General features: G+C 42.0%; 1 protein-coding gene across 8 annotated transcripts in view; it reads left to right on the top strand.

Annotated features, from left to right (window-relative positions):
- KIF13A (kinesin family member 13A) overlaps positions 1–21,207 on the top strand; it is a 226,989-nt gene that overhangs the window by 156,332 nt on the left and 49,450 nt on the right. For 4 of the 8 annotated variants that reach the window (XM_074398480.1, XM_074398482.1, XM_074398481.1 and 1 more), the window contains exons 14-19: positions 1,030–1,160; positions 3,322–3,408; positions 3,512–3,678; positions 7,352–7,471; positions 12,029–12,242; positions 19,254–19,416. In XM_074398480.1, the coding sequence (XP_074254581.1) occupies positions 1,030–1,160; positions 3,322–3,408; positions 3,512–3,678; positions 7,352–7,471; positions 12,029–12,242; positions 19,254–19,416 (882 nt within the window). The remainder of the gene's footprint in view (positions 1–1,029; positions 1,161–3,321; positions 3,409–3,511; positions 3,679–7,351; positions 7,472–12,028; positions 12,243–19,253; positions 19,417–21,207) is intronic. The other 4 variants (XM_074398485.1, XM_074398484.1, XM_039462652.2 and 1 more) reach the window with 1 other exon arrangement.

Here is a 21,207-nt window from a genome sequence, read left to right as displayed (position 1 = left end):
TAGATCTTGGGAAACAATATCTCTGAAATCTTAATATTGATAGACCAATTCTTATACTTTCTCTGTCAATTAGAGAGGTATTATTATAGTTATTGAACGATTTTAAGAGAAATAGAAAAAAATGAGATAAGCAGTGACTGAATCACCAATAGTCTCAGTTCTTGTATGTCTGAGATGCCAGGTACTTAAATCACATGAGACCAGGCACAGTGGCTCAGGCCAGTAATCCTAGAGGCCAGGGCAGGCAGATCACTTGAGGCCAGGAGTTCAAGACCAGTCTGGCAAACATGATGAAACCCCTGTCTTAAACATTAGCCAGACATGGGGGTGTATACCTGTAATCCCAGCTACTCAGGAGGCTTAGGCAAGAGAATCACTTGAACCCAGGAGGCAGAGGGTGCAGTGAGCTGAGATCGCACCACTGCACTTAAGCCTGGGTGACAGAGTGAGGCATCCCAAAACAAGAAAAAAATCACACAATTTTGTACATGGTATGATCCACAGGCCTCAGTACTCTATGTAACATCAGTATTAGAAACTCAAAATTTTTAGCATTTTAAAAGTTAAATGTTTTAAAATATGACTGTCAATGAAACTGCTTTTTAATAGTTCTTAAATTTATGTAACTGTTTTCAAAACGCTTTCACTGTTAACTCAGATGATCCTTAAAAGAAATCTAAGTAGGTGAAATAGATAATATTATCCTGGTTTTGCCAACAACGAAACTGAGGCTCAGAGAGTGAAATGGTCAAGTCAAAATTGAAACTCAGTATTCTGTCAAGTCCAATTTCCTATGTTCTGAAATCTTTGCTGATTGGGGATCTTTTTGGTAGTGTTTAAACGCTTTTTAATATTTGACGTATTAAGGGTGAGCTTTGTACTTTTAATGCTTAAGATATTTAGCATCTCTGGCAGGATTCATTTAATATTTTTGTGCATATGCTGCTGAGTTATTCAAATTGATTGTGATAAATTTTTGTCGAGTTACTCATAGTGTGGGTTTTTCTTTCTTTAATAAACTTTTACTAGGATCACACCAGGGTGGGTGCAGATACCTCACAGGATATCCAGCTTTTTGGCATAGGGATTCAGCCTGAGCACTGTGAGATTGACATTGCCTCTGATGGAGACGTCACTCTTACTCCAAAAGAAAATGCAAGGTAAGAAAAGTTCATGGTGACTTCACGTGTCTTGTGTGCCTTATTTTCAGAAGGAGATTGCTGCCTCTTTCTGTTTGCTTTCAGCTGTATTAAAGTTAAGGGTGCCCTGGGTCCTCAGGGGGCCTTGCTTTCTGATTATAGAGAGTGATTACTGTGAAGTCGTGACTATTTTCATATGCGAGTTCTAGTTCCACTTATTCCATAACTCTGAGCTTTAGAACCCTGTAAAGATCAGGAGTCAGATAATGAGATTAAGTGAAAAAAGTAACTAAGTAGAAAATTGGAACTCAAAAATATCATTTTTCTTTGATCAAACTTTACCTGACAGTCCTTTGGCAAATTAACCTTGAATTAACTAGTTATCTCCTCCACCTCCAATGTTCTGTTTTGTTTTTAAATACCAGAAAATTGGCTAGGTGGGATGGCTCACACCTGTAATCCCAGCACTTTGCGAGGCTGAGGCGAGAGTATCGCTTAAGCCCAGGAGTTCAAGGCCAGCCTGGGCAGTATAGTGAGATACCATCTCTACAGAAAATAAATAAATAAATTAGCCAGGCATGATAGTCGATGCCTGTAATCCCAGCTACTTACAAGGCTGAGGTGGGAGGATCACTCAAGCTCAGGAGGTCAAGGCTACAGTAAGCCATGATCATGCCACGGCACTCCAGCCTGGGTTACAGAGCGAGACCCTGTCTCAAAAAAAAAAATAGAAAAATATAATGAAACCCTATGCATGGACCCATCCTTCAGGTTCAAAAAATGAACACCTCATAGACAATTTTGTTATTTATATGCTTTCCATATCTCCTTCTCCTTCCTCTACCTTCAAATTATTTTAAAGCAGGCCAGGAGCAGTGGCTCACACCTGTAATCCCAGCACTTTGGGAGGTCAAGGCAGGCAGATTGCTTGAGTCCAGGAATTCAAGACCAGCCTGAGCAACATGGCGAAATCCCATACTCTACAAAAAATTAGCTGGTGTGGTGGTGCACACCTCTGGTCTCAGCTACTTAGGAGGATGAGGTGGGAGGATCACCTGACCCCAGGAGGTTGAGGCTATAGTGAGCCATAATTGCATAATTGCGCTCCAGCCTGGACAACCAGAGTAACACTCTGTCTCAAAAAAAAAAAAAAAATTATTTTTTAAATTTATTTTGTGACAGAGTCTCATTCTGTTGCCCCAGCTGGAGTGCAGTGGCAAGATCTCGGCCTACTGCAACCTCTGCCTTCCGGGTTCAAGCAAACCTCCTGCCTCGGCCTCCCAAGTAGCTGAGATTATAGGCACCCACTACCACCCCCCCCCCACCATAGGGGGAAAAAATACTTTAAAGCAGATTCCAGATTTTATAACATTGTATCCATAAATATCTCAGTATGTCTCTCTAAAAGATGAAGATTCTTAAAAATAGTTTCACTATCACCATACCTAAAATAACAGTAATTCCTTATTAACCATCATATAGCCAGTCAGTGTTCAGATTTCCCCAGTTGTCTCATCAGCGTTCTTTTTCCGCTGTTTCTTGAAATTAGGATCCAGATCAGATCCTACCATGGTTTTATAGTATTCCTCCTTAGATCTCTTTTACCAAATGGGTTTCCTCTTTCTCTCCTCTCTCTCTCTCTCTCTCTCTCTCTCTCTCTCTCTCTCTCTCTCTCTCTGTATGTGTTTGTCTCTGTCTCTCTGCCTTTCTCTCTTCTTCTTCGTATTTTGTTTGCCAAAGTCACCTCATTGTTGATCCTAGAGGTTCCCACGGTCAGGATTTTGCTCAGCGCATCCCATGGCATCATTTCATATCCTCTATTCTTTGTATTTCGTAAATTGGCATTTACATGTGGAAACTTGATCAGGTTCAGTTCAAATTTTGACAAGAATAGCCATGGATGATGCCAGGGTACTGGGTGGCTATGGGTGGTGCTTTCTGTCTCCATCAGGAGTGCATGGTGTCAGGTTATCACTCTCTGAGGGATGTTGGCAGCCCTTGGTCCTCATGGATCAGATCGTGTGTCTTCATAGTGGTTACACATTCTGCTCTTCCTTCTTTAAGTAGTAGTTGGAATGCATTTTTTATTAAGAGAAAGCTCCCCTAGTTATCTCTTTGGCTGCCAGGGCAGGGTCTTGTGCTCGTTCCCGTTGACCTGGTATTTTCCCTCATGTTCTCTCAGGTCCTGTGTGAACGGCACCCTTGTGTGCAGTACCACCCAGCTGTGGCATGGTGACCGAATCCTATGGGGAAATAATCACTTTTTTAGGTAACGTCTTTGTGTTCTGTGATATATTTTCTTATACTTTTTTTCTGTTATCTGTTTAAGTGTAAAACAAGTTGATTTTCTCTAATGGTGAAAAACCCCACAGAATAAACTTACCTAAGAGGAAGCGCCGAGATTGGTTGAAAGACTTTGAAAAAGAAACGGGTCCACCGGAGCATGACCTGGATGCAGCCAGTGAGGCTTCCTCTGAACCAGACTATAACTATGAATTTGCACAGATGGAAGTTATCATGAAAACTCTGAATAGTAATGGTAAGACCCACACTCCGTAGTCCAGTGTCTTGGGTATTTCCTCATCTCACACCATTTAGTGAGGGATAAGCATGCATAAGGTGTCATTCCACGTTCCACATTTAGACACATAAAACTGCTCATTTCTTTAAAAGGCCATCAGTGAATGACTAATGACAAGATTTAGAGGAGATGGTCTTCTCCCTCAGTTATAACCAGGATATGGATTGTCCCGTTTTTGAGACCTCTTCTTCCCAAGCCAATTGTGGTAACGTTTCCACACGCCTAGAGTACTGAATGATTTTGACAGAATTCCTTACCAAATTTCTCATTATGGAGCTTGTCATATCTGAATCCTTGAGAATGTGAAAATCCCCAAGAGAATATAAATTCAAGAATTTCAAATAGAATCTAATGGAAAGATAAAAGTCACAGCTTTTCAGCATTTTAGTATAAACTCAATTGGAAATTTTACCCCAAAGGTACTTATTTAATAAGCCCAGATCACTTTTACAAAAATGATAGTGAAAATAAATTCAGGAATTGCACGTCGAATCTAATGGAAAGATAAAAGTCGTAGCATTTTAGTGTAAACTCAGTTGGAGATTTTTCCTCAAAGATACTTATTTAATAAGCCCAAATCACTTTTACAAAAATGGTAATGAAAATAAATGCTTTATAGCCTCTTTGACTTACACTCCAAGTTTCACATCTAAAAATCCATGTTCCTTCACATTTTCTTTCTTCTTCTATCTATACACACCTGCCTGCATTAAATAAAACACACCAAATTCTTTCCCTTTTTGCTGTTTTATAAATTTGCCTTTTCTTTTCCCATCTCCCTGTCTCTTAATTGCTAGACTTGATGACTGAGACTTAGAAGCCAGACAGCAGTGTTCTCCTATGACCAGGCACAAGATGACATTCCTGGGACTAGAAGGATTTTATGGGGATAAACTGAGGCTGCATTTAGGGACACCTGAGAAGATAGTTTGTAGGCTCAGTCCAACCTCCCCTTCCCATTTATCTGATCTTGCAGCACCTGAGGTTCCCATCTTGAACCAGGCTGGACCTCCAGGGCCTGGAGGACCCTAAGACAGGCAGCTGCTACCCGGCAAGGGACTTGGAGAGCATTTTGTTTTTCACAGTTGAGCCTCTTCCCTTAAATATTGGCTTTCTCACTTTACTTTTTGAATAAGCCTATCTAGGAAGAATTTGAGCTTAGAGAATTTTGGCATATGTGCTGCCAAGGCAAGCACATGGTGAGATAATTATCAGTCAGATCTCTGGCACATCAGAATGGAGATTCTGTTGCAGGAATAAAGCTTTTGGTGTTTTCATTGATTTCTGTTTATGAAGTTTGTGCCTCAGGGGGCCTCTTTTTTTATTTATTAAAATGAAATATAGGACCAGGCACCATGACTGGAGCCTGTAATCTCAGCACTTTGGGAGGCCAAGACGGGCAAATCACCTCAGGTCAGGAATTCAAGACCAGTCTGACCAACATGGCAAAACCTGTCGCTACTAAAAATACAAAAATTAGCTGGGTGTGGTGGCACACGCCTGTAATCCTAGCACTTTGGGAGGCCAAGACAGGCAGATCACTTGAGGCCAAGACCTGAAGACCAGCCTGGACAATATAGTGAAACCCCATCTCTGCTAAAAATACAGAAATTACCCAGGCATGGTGGTGTGCCTATAATCCCAGCACTTTGGGAGGCTTAGATGGGCAGATTACTTGAGACCAGGAGTTTGAGACCACCCTGGCTAACATGGCGAAACCCCATCTCTACTAAAAATACAGAAATTACCCAGGTGGCACATGCCTGTAATCCTAGCTACTTGGGAAGCTGAAGCACGAGAATCACTTGAACCTAAGAGGTAGAGGTTGCAGTGAGCTGAGATCACGCTACTGCACTACAGCCTGGGCAACAGAGCCAGAATCTGTCTCAAAAAAGAAAGGAGAGAGAGAGAGGGAGAGGGAGAGGAGGAGAAGGAAGAGAAGGAGGAAGGAAGGAAAGAGAAAAAGAAAGAAAGAAAAAAATGGAAAGAAAGAGAAAGAAAGAAAAGACAGAAGGAAGAAAAGGCCAGACTGTGAAAAACAAGTGTGATGTATTTATATGAAGCGTAAAGAGGCCAGGTGCAGTGGCTCATGCCTGTAATCCCAGCACTTTCGTAGACTGAGGTGGGTGGATCACCTTAGGTCAGGAGTTCAAGACCACCCTGGCCAACATGACGAAACCCTGTCTCTACTAAAAATACAAAAGAAAATTAGCCAGGCATGGTGGCAAGTGCTTGTAATCCCAGCCACTTGGGAGGCTAAGGCAGGAGAATCGCTTGAACCAAGGAGGTGGAGATTGCAATGAGCCAAAATCACGCCATTGCACTCCAGCCTGGGCAGCGAGCGCACACACACACACACACACACACACACACACACACACACACACACATATATATATATAGAACCACAAAGAAAACATGGGGAAAAAACAACTTTATGAGAAAAGCTTGTCGATTTCTGCCTTTAAACAGTAAGAGTAGGGTGTTAAGATTAATAGGGTGTCAGTTTTAGCCCTGCAGTACAGGGTGGACCATAGCTAGAAATCAAGCTTCACTCCACTCTCCCACTTCCCCACCAGTTGGGAGGAATCCCAGACATTACAAAGTGATGTTCAGACATCAGAATCACATTAATGGGTCATTTAACAACCTGCCTGAGCAACAAGTCTTCTGTGAGTGATCTTTTGGAAGCCTGAGTGGATACACGGTGTGCAGGAGAATGTAGACTCCAAACTCCAGTTGGAGGAACTCCCGTTGGAGAGGGCTCATTGCTTCAGCTGATGTCACAGATCTAGACATCTCTAGTCACTAACTCTGCAGAGTTTGGAAGTGGTATCAATTTAGTCATGTATCCATCCCAGACCATAGGTTTCTTATTTTAATCAATTGCTACCTGCTTATATATAAATTAACTCCTTGAATAACCAATGAGTATTTAGTAAGTATTCATTAATTCCTCTGATCCTCTCAGCCAAACCAATAGTCATCAGGGACCTGATGCACAGTGTTAACATGAGTTACTCTTTTGTATCCAGATCGGGCCTTGCTCTCCAGTGTTGCTTTTATCCATATAGAAGTCATGTTTATGGCCGGGCACAGTGGCTCATGCCTGTAATGCCAACACTTTGGGAGACTGAGGTGGACGGATCACTTGAGGTCAGGAGTTCAAGACCAGCTGGGGATCAGAGGCAAAACAAAAACCCAGTGCCTACGCCTCCACCAGAGCTGCGTGTGGTGAGGGCAGATCTAGGCATTCCAGGAATGAGGCTTACAAGACTTACAAGACAACATGGTGAAACCCAGTCTCTCTTAAAAATACAAAAATTTAGCTGGGCATGGTGATGCATGCCTGTAGTCCCAGCTATTTGGGAGGCTAAGACAGGAGCATTGCCTGAACCCAGGAGGTGGAGGCCACAGTGAGCTGAGATCGCTCCATTGCACTTCACCCTGGGTGACAGAGCAAGACTTGGTCTTAGGGAAAAAAAAAAAAAAAAAAGATATGTTTCCCCCTACCCCACCCTTTACCCAGTTCCAGTGGAGCTTCCCTCTGGGACATACACACAGTCTCTGACGCAAGTGCTGACATGCTGGTGGCTGGATAGTGTTCTCTGTGATTCCTCTCTACTGCTAGGTGGCTTCCCGATAATAAGCCTGTCTGCCTGGTGGTCATCCCCTTGGTGGTCTTATTTGAAGATCCTCTTCCCTCTCATGTGGTTTCAGACGAAGCTCCTCCACAAACACTGGGATAAAGGTTTTTAACAGATTGGCATTGGCATGAGGGAGCTTGGCTGGCTTTTAGCATTGCTACTGTTTGATGCTTATGCTCCATGCTTTGGTAAAAATCTAACTAACATGATTGGGAAGAAGCTGGAGTTTTCTGGCTGATGAAGGTGCTCTGTATTCTTCATTGAGGAATGTTCCTTTTCAGTTACGAACATCCCCCCCACCAGCACACACACAGACACACTCACTCCCAGATTTCGGTTAAAATCTAACAGCAGCTATTCTTCTCTGTGCTTACAACAGGATGGAAAAGTATTATGGTATTATTACTGCTGTTACTGATGGCTTCATTGCTGTTGACAGCAGAGCAATTCTCAGTGGTACTTTCAGACATATATTCACCTACATTATCCCAGTAGTAGGTTAGAATAATGTATTTTTGAGTTTCTAGAGTCAATACTGATCTAAAGCCCAATTCATTTGAATTAAAAGTAAAAAGAAACCTAGTATCTATGGACAATAATGCCTTCTTCCCAAGGGTTAGAATAGGAATCAAACAAAATAGGAATCATCTCTTTTTTCAATGTCAATGGCAGCTCTAAAGAAAGAGCAACGTTGACAAGTACAGTGTCACTCTTCTGTAATCCCAGCACTTTGGAAGGCCGAAGTGGGAGGATTGCTTGAGGCCAGGAGTTCGAGACCAGCCTGGGCAGCATAGTGAGACTTCATCTCTACAAAAAAATTGGGAGAAAGAGTTCTTTTTTTCTCTGCAAAGACCTATTTCCCTTCAATTCAGTATTTTAGACAATTTGGTGTGAATTAATTCTAATTCTCTTTCTCATATAATTATCCCCCCACCAGCACCACTATCAGTGCCATTTTCTCTTTTCCATTCTTGGGATGATGGGTCAGTTTGAGCTCATTGCATAGTTATCTACTAAGTAAAGGAAAAACTCATGAGGACAAGAAAATGGTATGCCCGAAGTGAATGTGGTCCTTTCTTTCTTCCTAAAATTCTTAACCTCTTTGAGATCTTGGCTTTGGCTACCTGGCTCACTCAATTTTAAAACAGTTCATTCAAGAGAAGGAAAGTGATGGGAAAAATAAACCTGTAGGCAATCTCTTGATATTTGGTTGGTATTTTGAGAAAGGGCTGAATAATCTTTGGATTCTGTCCTGGGCCACATCATAGAGTCAGATCGACTTGGTGATTTGGATGGTCTATTTTAAAATATGCTGTGTGTAAGAGTTAAGACTTGAAACTGGTTAATTGATTTGAAAAGACAATGCCATCAAAGATGTCTGTGAGAAAGGTGTTTCTAGACTAACGTTGGGAATCAGAGGCGAAACAAAAACCCAGCCCCTAAGCCTCCACCAGAGAGCTGTGTGTGGTGAGGGCAGATCAGGGCGTTCCGGGAATGGGGCTTACAGGACTAAACTGTGGGAGTCTCAGAGGAAGGACACATTGAGCTGCTCTCTCTTCTGTATCTGCACTTCAATTTGTAGCCACTCATCCTGCCTGGTGAGTAGTGTTAGTGCTGTGTCATGACAGCGACTGGTGCGGTTTTAAACAGCCTCGCTCACTTGGCCTGTGTCAGCATGGAACCTTGGGGTGAGATCCCTTCTGTCCCAGCCATTTGGGATCATGTGTGTTTCTGCACTACTGACTAACAATGGAAATATGGATTATATATTTTATTCAGTATCTCGTAGCAAAAACCCTATAATGCATTTTTATAAAATGGTGTGTTTTCCAGTTTCTCTGGAAAAGATTTATAAACACTAAGTTAGGACAGTTGGGCTCTGTCTAAATATAAATTTCTGGCAAGTACCGTAGTACCCTGTCCTTTCTTTTTAAAACCCAGAGCCTATATACTGTTTGAGAAATATGTGTATATATTTTTTAATTCTGAAAGAACTTTACTTCTCTAGAGCTTACATTTAAAATGTCTTCAGATGCCCTCAAAAAATTTTACCGTATTTCTAACATTTTTTTTTTTAGAAGTTGTAGGACTTTGTCAGCAGTTCTGATGCTTAGGAATACATAGAGTGTTACTCTATAAATAATGTTTTACCCACCCAGGATCTACTTTTGCATAAGATTTTGGTTGGTTGGTTGGTTGGTTGGTTTTTGTTTGTTTGGGTTCCCCCCCGCCCAGTTTACTTAAAAAAAATTTTTTTTGCGTGATGAGTCTCACTCTGTCGCCTAGTCTGGAATGCAGTGGCGCCATCTCAGCTCACTGCAGCCTCTGCCTCCAGGTTCAAGTGATTCTCCTGCCTCACCCACCCAAGTAGCTGGGACTACAGGTATCCGCCGCCACACTGGGCTACTTTTTTTTTTTTTTTTTTTTTTGAGACAGAGTTTCGCTCTTGTTACCCAGGCTGGAGTGCAATGGCGCGATCTCAGCTCACCGCAACCTCCGCCTCCTGGGTTCAGGCAATTCTCCTGCCTCAGCCTCCTGAGTAGCTGGGATTACAGGCACGTGCCACCATGCCCAGCTAATTTTTTGTATTTTTAGTGGAGACGGGGTTTCACCGTGTTGACCAGGATGGTCTCGATCTCTCGACCTCGTGATCCACCCGCCTCGGCCTCCCAAAGTGCTGGGATTACAAGCTTGAGCCACCGCACCCGGCCTTGGGCTGCTTTTTAATAGAGACAGGTTTCACCATGTTGGCCAAGCTGGTCTTGATCTCCTGGCCACAAGTGATTGCCCGCCTCAGCCTCCCAAAGTGTGAGCGTGAGCCACCACACTCGGCCCCCAGTTTATTCTCCATCAGCTTTTTAAATGATATATTTTAGGGACTCTTACATCAGGATTCTATGAAGAATTTTTTCTTTGAAAAATTTTTTCTTTTCAGCTTTTTTTCTTTGAAAAAAAAATGCTAAATTTTAGGATTTTATATCAACAAAACAGTATTGTTTTTAGAAGTATCACTCTTTACAGAACACTAAATGTAAGCAAAACACTGGGGATAAGAATACCACATCAGTTTATTACCAAGTGAATGTCCTACCCCAGCCAATTGGTTAATTAGTTATCTGAGTTCAAAACCTGACCCTGTCACTTTGTAGCTATGTGAGGTAGATCAGCTATTTCGCCTTTCTGAGCCCCATTATTTCCTTATTTTTAAAATCAGGACGATATCCACACTTAGGCTTGTTGCAAAGCTTTCATGGTGATGCATGCAAAGCAGGTAGAACCACTACCTGAGATGTAGCTGGGAGCTAGTAGAGTTATTGTTGCCATTGTGGTTGTCATTTTTATTAAAACAACTCACCTGTACTGAGCTTTTCTTGAAATTAAAAAAAAAATTATTTCTCTTTGTTTTGAATTATTTTTGGAAGCTAATATGTTATCTTTTTCTCTTAATACTAATATAGAAAATTAGTACCATTTACATGTGTATTTTACAAGTTGATAGGATAACTTGGAAAAGTCAGTCAATAGCTATCATCAGATAATATAAAAATTCCTCCTGAGTCACTAATTTTCAGTTTCTTTTCTGGAAATTAAACTGAGTGCCAGTGTGTGGGAACAGCATAAATGGCACTGAATAGCAGGCAAATGTGTGAATGTACAAGGAGGAAGTCATGTCCCAGGCTGGTCTGAGAATGCATCTCTCCGGGATATACTTCTGGGAAATATTAACTGTGATGATGATTTTCTTGTTCTACTAGGAGATTGCCTAACATTCTGCTTCCCTACACTGTCCTCACTTAGTCATGTCAGTAACTTTCTCCTTTTGTACCTGTGGCTTGAGCCTTGATCTTCCCACAGTGTCTAGCTCATTGGTCATTACCAAGTTAATGTCCTGCCCAGCCTATTAGCATTTTAAAGTCTAGTCTTGCCTACACCACAACTATCAGGGTGGCTCATTGGAGCAAGATCTGTTAGTATGTCTATACCTTTTCACCCATGTGCATTGTGGTGAGTGCTGTATCTGTACATGTGAGATGCTTGAAACAGGTTTTTATTATTTTTGCAAGTAAATTGTCCTTTTAGATATTAGTCTGAGAAATTGCCAGACCATATCCTTAACCAATATTTTTAAACACATACTGGGATCTCTAAGTTTCCTCCCACCTTAGAGAAATTCAGGAGTAATAAGATTTGTAATGAAAGTCATAAATCTTTGTCATATACCAAAACCAATATTAAATGGACATAGAAATGAATGACCATAAAGAAAGATGAAATCTTATGTGCTTCTGTGTTTGGAGTCGTCCTAGATTTCGTGAATTTTTTCTTCCCAGTGAACAGGATCGCATTCCCCTCTCTTCCTCTATCTGCTGGTAGTAGATTAATGATTTATCTAAACATTAGGATGAGCTCATTAAATTGAAGAAAGTCACATAGAGGATGTGGAGAACGTATACATATAGAGCATTTATCTGCAGTGTCAATAACAAGGAATTTGAGAGGATTTCACTGATTAGGCCTCTCACAGAAAGCACACTGACATGCTAGATTCTGGGGCAGAAAAGGGTTCTGGCTAGAGGAAGTCCCCACCGGCTGTAGTGCCTGGTATGAATACTTGTCTTAGCCGCCGCTAAGACACTTTGCCTTGTCTCTTGGCTCACTAGACCCAGTTCAAAATGTGGTTCAGGTCCTGGAGAAACAATACCTAGAAGAAAAGAGAAGTGCCCTAGAGGAGCAGCGGCTCATGTATGAGCGGGAACTGGAGCAACTCCGCCAGCAGCTCTCCCCCGAGAGGCAGTCGCAGAACAGCGGCCCCGACCGCCTGGCCTACAGCAGCCAGACAGCGCAGCAGAAGGTGACCCAGTGGGCAGAGGAGAGGTAAGAACTGCAACTTGGGCAGCCCACAATCAAGGCTCCAAGGCCGTGGGGCTTTGAGGGAGGGGGTTGTGAGATGTGTCAGGGACAAACCTAGCAAAGAGAGAACTCTTATTCCCACATCTGACTTACTGGCAATTAGCTTTTCCTTTGACCAATGCTGTCTACCCTAAGTATGTTTACTATGATGTTAGCTGTTAAGGGTCCCTCCTACCCCCACAACCCTTTAGCCTTCAGTAAAAATGATGCCAGGTTGCAAGCCTTGGACAGGCAGGTATGGAAATTTAGAAAGTTTGAATAATTTCTGTAACACAAAAGCATCTTTTCTTATTTTTTGTTTCTCATACTTTAGAATCTATTTAAATACAACTTCAGTGCTGATTAATCTACTCAATGTGAATGTTTAAGATTTATGGCTGGGTACAGTGGCTCACACCTGTAATCCTAGCACTTTGGGAGGCTGAAGTGGGAGGATCACTTTAGCCTAGGAGTCTGAAACCACCCTAGGCAACATAGTGAGACCTTGTCTCTACAAAAGATAAAGACGACCCAGGCACAGTGGTGCATGTCTATAGGGTGACTGGGAAGATCGCTTGAGCCCAGGAGTTTAAGACCAGCCTGGGCAACATAGTGAGACCTCATCTCTACAAAAAAATAAAAAATTATTACAGGCATGATGGCACATGCCTGTAATCCCAGCTACTTGGGAGGCTAAGGTAGGAAGGTCACTTGAGCCCCAGAGATAAAGGCTTCAGTGAGCTGTGATCATGCCACTGCAATCCAGCCTGGGTGACAGAGAAAGAACCTGACTCAGGCTGGGTGTGGTGGCTAACACCTGTAATCCCAACACTTCGGGAGGCTGAGGTGGATGGATTGCCTCAGGGCAGGAGTTCGAGACCAGCCTAGCCAACATGGTGAAACCCCATCTCTACTAAAAATAGAGGAAAAAAAATCAGCCAGGCATGGTGGCAGGCACCTGTAATCCTAGCTACCCAGGAGGCCAAGGCAGGAGAATTGCTTGAACCCAGGAGGTGGAGGTTGCAGTGAACTGAGATCACACCATCACACCCCAGCCTGGGCAACAAGAACAAGACTTCTTCATTTCAAAAAAAAAAAAAAAGATTTATGACTTTAAAATATTCATATCAGAACTCTCAAAGGAGGGAAGGGTGGAGGAAATGGTAATCGTAATAATCTCCACCACCGCAATAAGGACAACAGGTTATTGCAGATTTCTATTGTGTTCTTGCCATAGTCCAGGCATTTTATTTAACATCCCAGCAGCACTACAGCATAGGAACTCTTATCCCTTCTCATAGGTCAGGCAATCAGTTTAAATATCTGGCCTTAATCAGTCATCCAGTAAGTGAAGAAGCCAGAGTTTGAACCCAGGTCTCTCTGCAGTCCCCTAATAACACCTGTGTTATGATAATAATTAACAATCGTAGAAAAAGCAGTACCTAACATCTATAGATCACTTATACCATGTCCCAGGTGCTAATTGCTGTTCCTCTGTTCCTCTGATCCTCACAACGACTACCTTTACACATAAGGAAACTGAGGCCGAGGGGTTAAATGATTTGCCCAGATGGTCAGTTAGCTGGTAAGTTAGGTGATGGCATCAGAGCAATGGCAGTCTGACTCTAGAGCTCTTCCTGTACTCACACACATAGTGCGTCTCTCACTAGCAGTGAGATGCAGAATACAGGCCACACCTGGGGGAGGTGACTCCCAAGAGGAGAAAAGGGAACCCTGCCTGGCAGGGAAAGGCTCACAGCAGTCATGCACTTGTTAATGTTAAGTAGAGAAGAGAGTCAGCTACATTTTCCCCTGGAGCTACCCGTTTACCTGTCTGGATAGTGAAATAGGAAGATTTGTCATACTTAAGTACCTTTTTGGTTTTTTTTTTTTTTGAGGCGGAGTTTCACTCTTGTCACCCAGGCTGGAATGCAATGGTGTGATCTCCGCTCATGGCAACCTCTGCTTCCCAGGTTCAACCAATTCTCCCACCGCATCCTCCCTAGTAGCTGGGATTGCAGATGCCTACCACCACACCTGGCTAATTTTTATATTTTTAGTAGAGATGGCTTTTCACCATGTTGGCCAGGCTGGTCTCGAACCCTTGACCTCAGGTGATCCACCCACCTAAGCCTTACAAAGTGCTGGGATTACCATCATTAAGACCTTATGTTACTCTTTATGCTTTGTTGTGCATGAAAGAAACAGACAAAGGCTATCAGATGGTCCTTTTTCTGAAGAACACATTTCCTATGAGCTGGTGGCTTTAAGCCAAGCAACAGCTAGCTGTTGAGGGTAACTGGCATAATTGTACCCATTGATATCCTTTCTATTTACTAAAGAATATAAAAGCAAGAGTATCTTCAAAAGAAGATACATGTGGCCAACAAAGCATATTAAAAAGTGTTCAATATCAGTAATCATTAGGGAAATCCAAATCAAAACCACGATGAGATACCATCTCACACCAATCAGAATGGCTCTTTTTAAGAAGTCAAAAAATAACAGATTCTGCAAAGTTACAAAGAAAAGGAAACCCTTATACCCTGTTGGTGAGAGTGTAATTAATTCAACCATTGTGAAAAGCAATGTGGCAGTTTTTCGAAGAGCTAAAAACAGAATTATCATTTTACCCAGCAATCTCACTACTGGGTAATATATACCCAAAGAAATATAAATTGTTCTACGATAAAGACACATGCATGTGTATGTTCATTGCAGCACTGTTCACAATAGGAAAGACATGGAATCAACCTAAATGTCCAATGGTGACTGGATAAAGAAAACATGATACATATACACCATGGAATACTATGCAGCCATAAAAAAGAACAAGGTCATGTCCTTTGCAGGAACATAGATGGAACTGGAGGCCATTATTCTCAGAAAACTAATGCAGGAAGAGAAAACCAGATACCACGTGTTCTCACTAATAAGTGAGAGCTAAATCATGAGAACCCATAGGCAGAAAGAGGGGAACAAGAGATACTGGGACCTGTGGGAGGAGAAAGGAGAGGCTCCAAAAAAAAAACAAAACAAAAAAACCTGCCAGTAATATGCTTACTACCCAGGTAATGAAATAATCTGTACATCACACCCCTAAGTCATGAGTTTACCTATATAGCAAACCTGCACATGTACCTCTGAACCTAAAATAGAAGTCAAAATATTGAAATTTTTTTAAAAAGTATCTGGCATAGAAGGTGGTTTTCTTTTAATCTTAGTGTTTTTCAGTTAAATAGTTAAAAAAATACTTTTTTTTTTTTTTCATTTCCCTTAATTCCAGATTGATTTTCTTTGGGGCTTAAAATCTTAAAAAAAAAAAAACAAAAAAAAAAACCCTATAGAAGCCAGGTATGGTGGCACATGCCTATAGTCTCAGCTACTCCAGAGGCTGAGACAGGAGGATCACTTGAGTCCAGGAGTTTCAAGCTGTACTGCACTATGAGCATGCGACTGAATAGCCACTGCACTCCAGCCTGGGCAACATGGGGAGACCCTATCTCCAAGAAAGAGAGAAAAAGAGAGAGAGAAGAAAAGAAAGAGAAAGGGAGGGAGAGAAGGAAGGAAGGAAGAAAAAAAATGAAGACAAGGATGGCCGGGCGCAGTGGCTCAAGCCTGTAATCCCAGCACTTTGGGAGGCCGAGGCGGGTGGATCACGAGGTTGAGAGATCAAGACCATCCTCGTCAACATGGTGAAACCGCGTCTCTACTAAAAATACTAAAAATTAGCTGGGCATGGTGGCGCGTGCCTGTAATCCCAGCTACTCAGGAGGCTGAGGCAGGAGAATTGCCTGAACCCAGGAGGCGGAGGTTGCGGTGAGCCGAGATCGCGCCATTGCACTCCAGCCTGGGTAACAAGAGCGAAACTCCATCTCAAAAAAAAAGAAAAGAAGACAAGGAGATATTTTGGGATTCTCATTCAAAGACATAAGAATAGTTGCCTTATTGATTTTTGTTAGGTTTCACTGGATAAAATTAAGATGTTATTAATTGTATGTCGTTATATAAGAAGCTAGAACTCTTACCTAAGTACATGTTGATGGGTTGTGAAATAATGAAGGACTCTTTACCTACATGAATGTTGATGGGTTGAGAATCAAGTATACTTAAACACTGGTAGGAATTACAAAGAAAGCTACAGATATCATTTATTCTCTTTGTACACTTAGAATTTAGTATGAAACAAGATATAAACTTGTGAAAACTTAAGTCATAGTAAATGAAAGAACGGTTTTATTCAACAATAGGAAATGTTACGATTATATATTAATAGTTATTTGTGTGTGTTCTATCTCCTACCCTGGAAAATAACTTCCAGGGGACCGGGAACCCATTTCATTTATTGAAGTATCGCTATTGTCTCGAATGATGTGGTCACTTGGTGGATATTTAGTAAATATCGTGTGCATTGATTGTGTGAATGTATTGAGTGACAAGCAAGCATGTAATCACCTGGTGGGCAGACTGCACAGTAAGCTTGTTGGTTGTTCAGCGGAAGATGAAACCTCAGTGAAGCTGAGTCTTCTACAGAGATATTCAGGGAGATGGAAGGATTTCAAGTGCATTTGAGAGGCAGAGTCTGACCAGCAGAGAAAAAGTAGAAGGACATTTTGGATGGGTGGATTGGCTTGAACAGATGGGAAGCAGTGGAGGACAATAAGATGTATTTGGGACACTGCAAAAGAACTGTTTTGTATAGTCTGGAACAGAGGTCCCCAACCCCTGGACCACAGACTGGTACAGGTCCACGGCCTGTTAGGAACCAGGCTGTACAGCAGGAGGTGAGTGGTGGGCCAGCAAGCGAAGCTTTGTATTTACAGCCACTCCTCTTCGCTGGCATCACCACGTGAGCTCCACCTCCTGTCAGATCAGCAGTAGCATTTGATTCTCAGGGGAACGTGAACCCTATTATGAACTGTACATATGAGGGATCTAGGTTGCATGTTCCTTATAAGAGTCTAAAGCCTGATGATCTATCACCGTCTCCCGTCACCCCCAGATGGGACTGTCTAGTTGCAGGAAAACAAGCTCAGGGCTCTCACCGATTCTACATTTTGATGAGTTGTGTAATTATTTCATCATATATTACAATATAATAATAGAAATAAAGTGTACAATAAATGTAATGTACTAGAATCATCCCAAAACTCTCCCTCTCCACAACATCGGTCCATGGAAAAGCTATCTTCCATGAAACTAGTCTGTGCTGCCAAAAAGGTTGGGGACCACTGTCTAGAAGGTAATTTATGGAAGAGTAGGGAAAATTAAGCTCAAAACTATCAGATAGGGGTTGTGGGAGGCCACAGACTCGGAGTTTGGGATTTATTTTATGGGAGAAGAGGAGCCCTGCAAGGCCTTGAACCAAGGAATGACCTGAGGAAGGCAGGGCTTGATAAGGACTGTCTTGTAGTGGAGCAAGAAGAACATGGGTGCTGTGAGATTATTGGGAAGGGTGTGAGGGACCCGAGCCAGGAATATGATAAAACACACAGAGAGAGACTTAGGAGATGCTTTAAAGGAAGAGTCAACAGGCTTATTTTTTGGACATTGTAGAAAAGAGAAGAGACTGAGCCAACTGAACAAATCTAAGCATGGGTGACTGGGAAAATGATATCACCTTTTTTCTTTCTCTTTTTCCTTTCTTTTCTTTTTCTTTTTCTTTTTTTTTTTTTTTTTTTTTTTTTTTTTTAAGAAAGATGAGGTCTTCCTATGTTGCCCAGGCTGGTTTTGAACTCCTGGCCTCAAGTGATCCTCCCACATTGGCCTCCCAAAGCATTGGGTTTACAGGCGTGAGCCACTGCCCCCAACTGGTAATATCGGTAATATTGTTTTAAGAAACTGTTTTCTGGCCGAGCGTGGTGGCTCATGCCTGTAATCCAAGCACTTTGGAGGCCAAGGCGGGCAGATCACCTGAGGTCAGGAGTTCAAGACCAGCCTGACCAACATGGTGAAACCCCGTCTTTAAAAAAAAAAAAAAAGAAAAAAAGAAACTGTTTTCTTTATATTAGCATCCTCACAGCGTGCGTCCTCTGTCATTTCTAAGGCGATAGGTGAGGAGTAGAGATTTGGATGCTTTGAGCTCATTATTTTTCTATGATGTAAGAGTTTCCTGCAGTGTATAAATGGTGGAAAAGAGAAGTTATATTTGGCACAGAGCGACCACTAGATGGAGTGACTTTTGAACCCAGATTCACATGTGAAATCCAGAAGCACTCTTTTCTTTATTCATTGGGTCTTTTTTGAATATCCTATGATGGGTCGTGCACTTGGTGAGGAACTAGTGTAGTGCAAGCAAAAAAAAAAAAAGGCATGATTCCTGCCCCAGGGCACTTACAGCCTAGTAGGAGACAGATAATACACAAATAATTATACAAGTAAAAATGAAAAGTTCTAACTATGGCAAATGCTATGGAGGCTAAAGGCATGGGGCTGAGAGAATATAGAAGAGGGTTTTGACTAAGTCAGGATATTCGAGAAGCTTTTTATCAGCAAGTAGTATTGTTTAGAGAATTGAAAGGAAAAAAAAGAATTTCTGCTGCTGCAGAACTACGTTACTATGGCATGACTTCTACCAACTGCGGAAGTCATGAAAAATACTTTCATCTAACTCCAGGTTTCTCTCCTCTGCCAACCCTTCCCGGCCCCAGCCCCGCTTCCACAGCACACCCAAGTCATAATCATCGTTTGTTTTTCCCAAAGATTCCCATTTTGGTTTTTTGCATCCTGGCATCACAGCCTGATTGTTTTCGAATGTTACGTAATTTGAAACGTGATTTTCAGTTAAGTCACTCAACAATTTGCTCCCCCATCAGTAGTTCTCAACAGATGGCCCATCTGTGGACAGGAAGGAAGGATTAGAGGTAGTCTGGTAAAATAGTTTTAAAAACACTGCCCGAGAGGAGTTTTCTACCATTGTCTAGTAAGGTGCTTACTTAGAAACGGGATTGCAGTTTTCTTTTAGATTTTCTCATTTCCTTTTCTGTGACACGGCAGGGATGAACTCTTCCGACAAAGCCTGGCAAAACTGCGAGAGCAGCTGGTTAAAGCTAACACCTTGGTGAGGGAAGCCAACTTCCTGGCTGAGGAAATGAACAAACTCACCGATTACCAGGTGACTCTTCAGATCCCTGCTGCAAACCTCAGTGCCAATAGGAAGGTAAGAATGTCCTTCAAGTGAGACAGCAGGATGCACAATAGTCAATATTCTAAAATAGGACCTCACACTGAAACCCCAGAAACGTTCCTGGGGAGATCCTCCTGTCAGCCAGAGGTGTTCATTTTTTTCAAGACATTCTTTATACACCTCGCTGGGTGTGAATGCTATTTAAATGATGTTCTTAGATATGCCTGCTTTTTTTTTTTTTTTTTTCATTAAATGCCCGTTTCTGAAATGGGGGATATGTATAAGCTATAGTACCTTTTTTTTTTTTTTTTTTTTTTGAGACCCAGTCTCGCTCTGTCACCCACACTGGAGTGCAATGGTTGCAATGGCACATCTCAGCTTACTGCATCCTCTGCCTCCCAGGTTCAAGCGATTCTCCTACCTCAACCTCCCTAGTAGCTGGGATTACAGGCACGTGCCACCACACCTGGCTAATTTTTGTATTTTTAGTAGACACAGGGTTTTGCTGTGTAGGCCAGGCTGGTTTAAGTGATCCACCTGCTTGGCCTCCCAAAGTGCTAGGATTACAGGCGTGAGCCACTGTGTGCAGCCAGCTGTGGTACCTTTTTAAGTGTGAATTCCACAAGAAAGGAAGACTTTTTATAATATCTGGCTTCAAATACCCAGAAATGCAGGCATTTAAGAGCTTCCTGTCATTTCACTTCTTGTCATTCATTTTGAAGAATTTTTCCTGTAGGGAAAAACTTTGAAGAAAATTGTTTTTTGTTTTTGTTTGTTTGTTTGAGACAGCTATTCTCTTTCTGCCCAGGCTAGAGTGCAATGGCATGATCTTGGCTCACCACACCCTCTGCCTCCCTGGTTCAAGTGATTCTCCTGCCTCAGCCTCCCAAGTAGTTGGGATTACAGGCATGCACCACCATTCCCAGCTAATTTTATATTTTTAGTAGAGGTGAGGTTTCACCATATTGGCCAGGCTGGTCTCGAACTCCTGACATTAGGTTGTCCACCTGCCTCAGCCTCACAAAGTGCTGGGATTACAGGCATAAGCCACCATGCGCAGCCAGAAATTTTTTTTTCTGTGACTCAGAAAAAAAGAAAAGCAAATTTAAAAAAAAGAAAGAAGGTTACTTTTCATCCATTCATTTCCTTTCAGCAAGCAACCTAGAAAATGAGTCAGGGGGTATCTTATTAGTCTTGCTGGGTTTTAGTCTTTTGATCTAGTAGTTCCCCTCTGAGAAATTTATTCTAAGCCCATAGTCATAGAAGTGTCCATAAAGCTTTATGTATAAGGATGCTTATTATAGTGGACTTTATAATAGCAAAAACATGAAACAGCCATGATGTTGAACAATAGAATAATTAGTCAAATGTGTAGTAAATCCATATGCTATGGATACTGCTATGTTGCTGTTAAAAAATCATGCTTATGGCCAGGCCTGGTGGCTTATGCCTGTAATCCTAGCACTTTGGCAGGCCAAGGTGGATGGATTGCTTGAGCACAGGCATTCGAGACCAGCCTGGGCAACGTGATGAAACCCCATTTATACAAAAGAATACGAAAAAATAATAATAATAGCCAGCCATGGTGTCACATGACTGTAGTCCCAGCTACTTGGGAGTCTGAGGTGAGAGGATTGCTGGAGCCTAGGAAGTTGAGGCTGCAGTGAGCCAGGCTCATGTCACTATACTCCAGCTTGGGTGACAGAGCAAGACCCTACCTCAAAAAAAAAAAAAAAAAAAGACATGCTTATGAAGAATGTTAAATAATACAAGAAAAGTGATCACGGTATCAAAACTCGTGAGAGGGTTGGGGTGTGAAATTAT

Source organism: Saimiri boliviensis, chromosome 4, assembly GCF_048565385.1.
Source record: "Saimiri boliviensis isolate mSaiBol1 chromosome 4, mSaiBol1.pri, whole genome shotgun sequence".
In the NCBI taxonomy this organism is placed as follows: domain Eukaryota; kingdom Metazoa; phylum Chordata; class Mammalia; order Primates; family Cebidae; genus Saimiri; species Saimiri boliviensis.
Note: the sequence above shows the minus strand (reverse complement) of the source record. Positions and strands in the feature narration are given on the sequence as shown.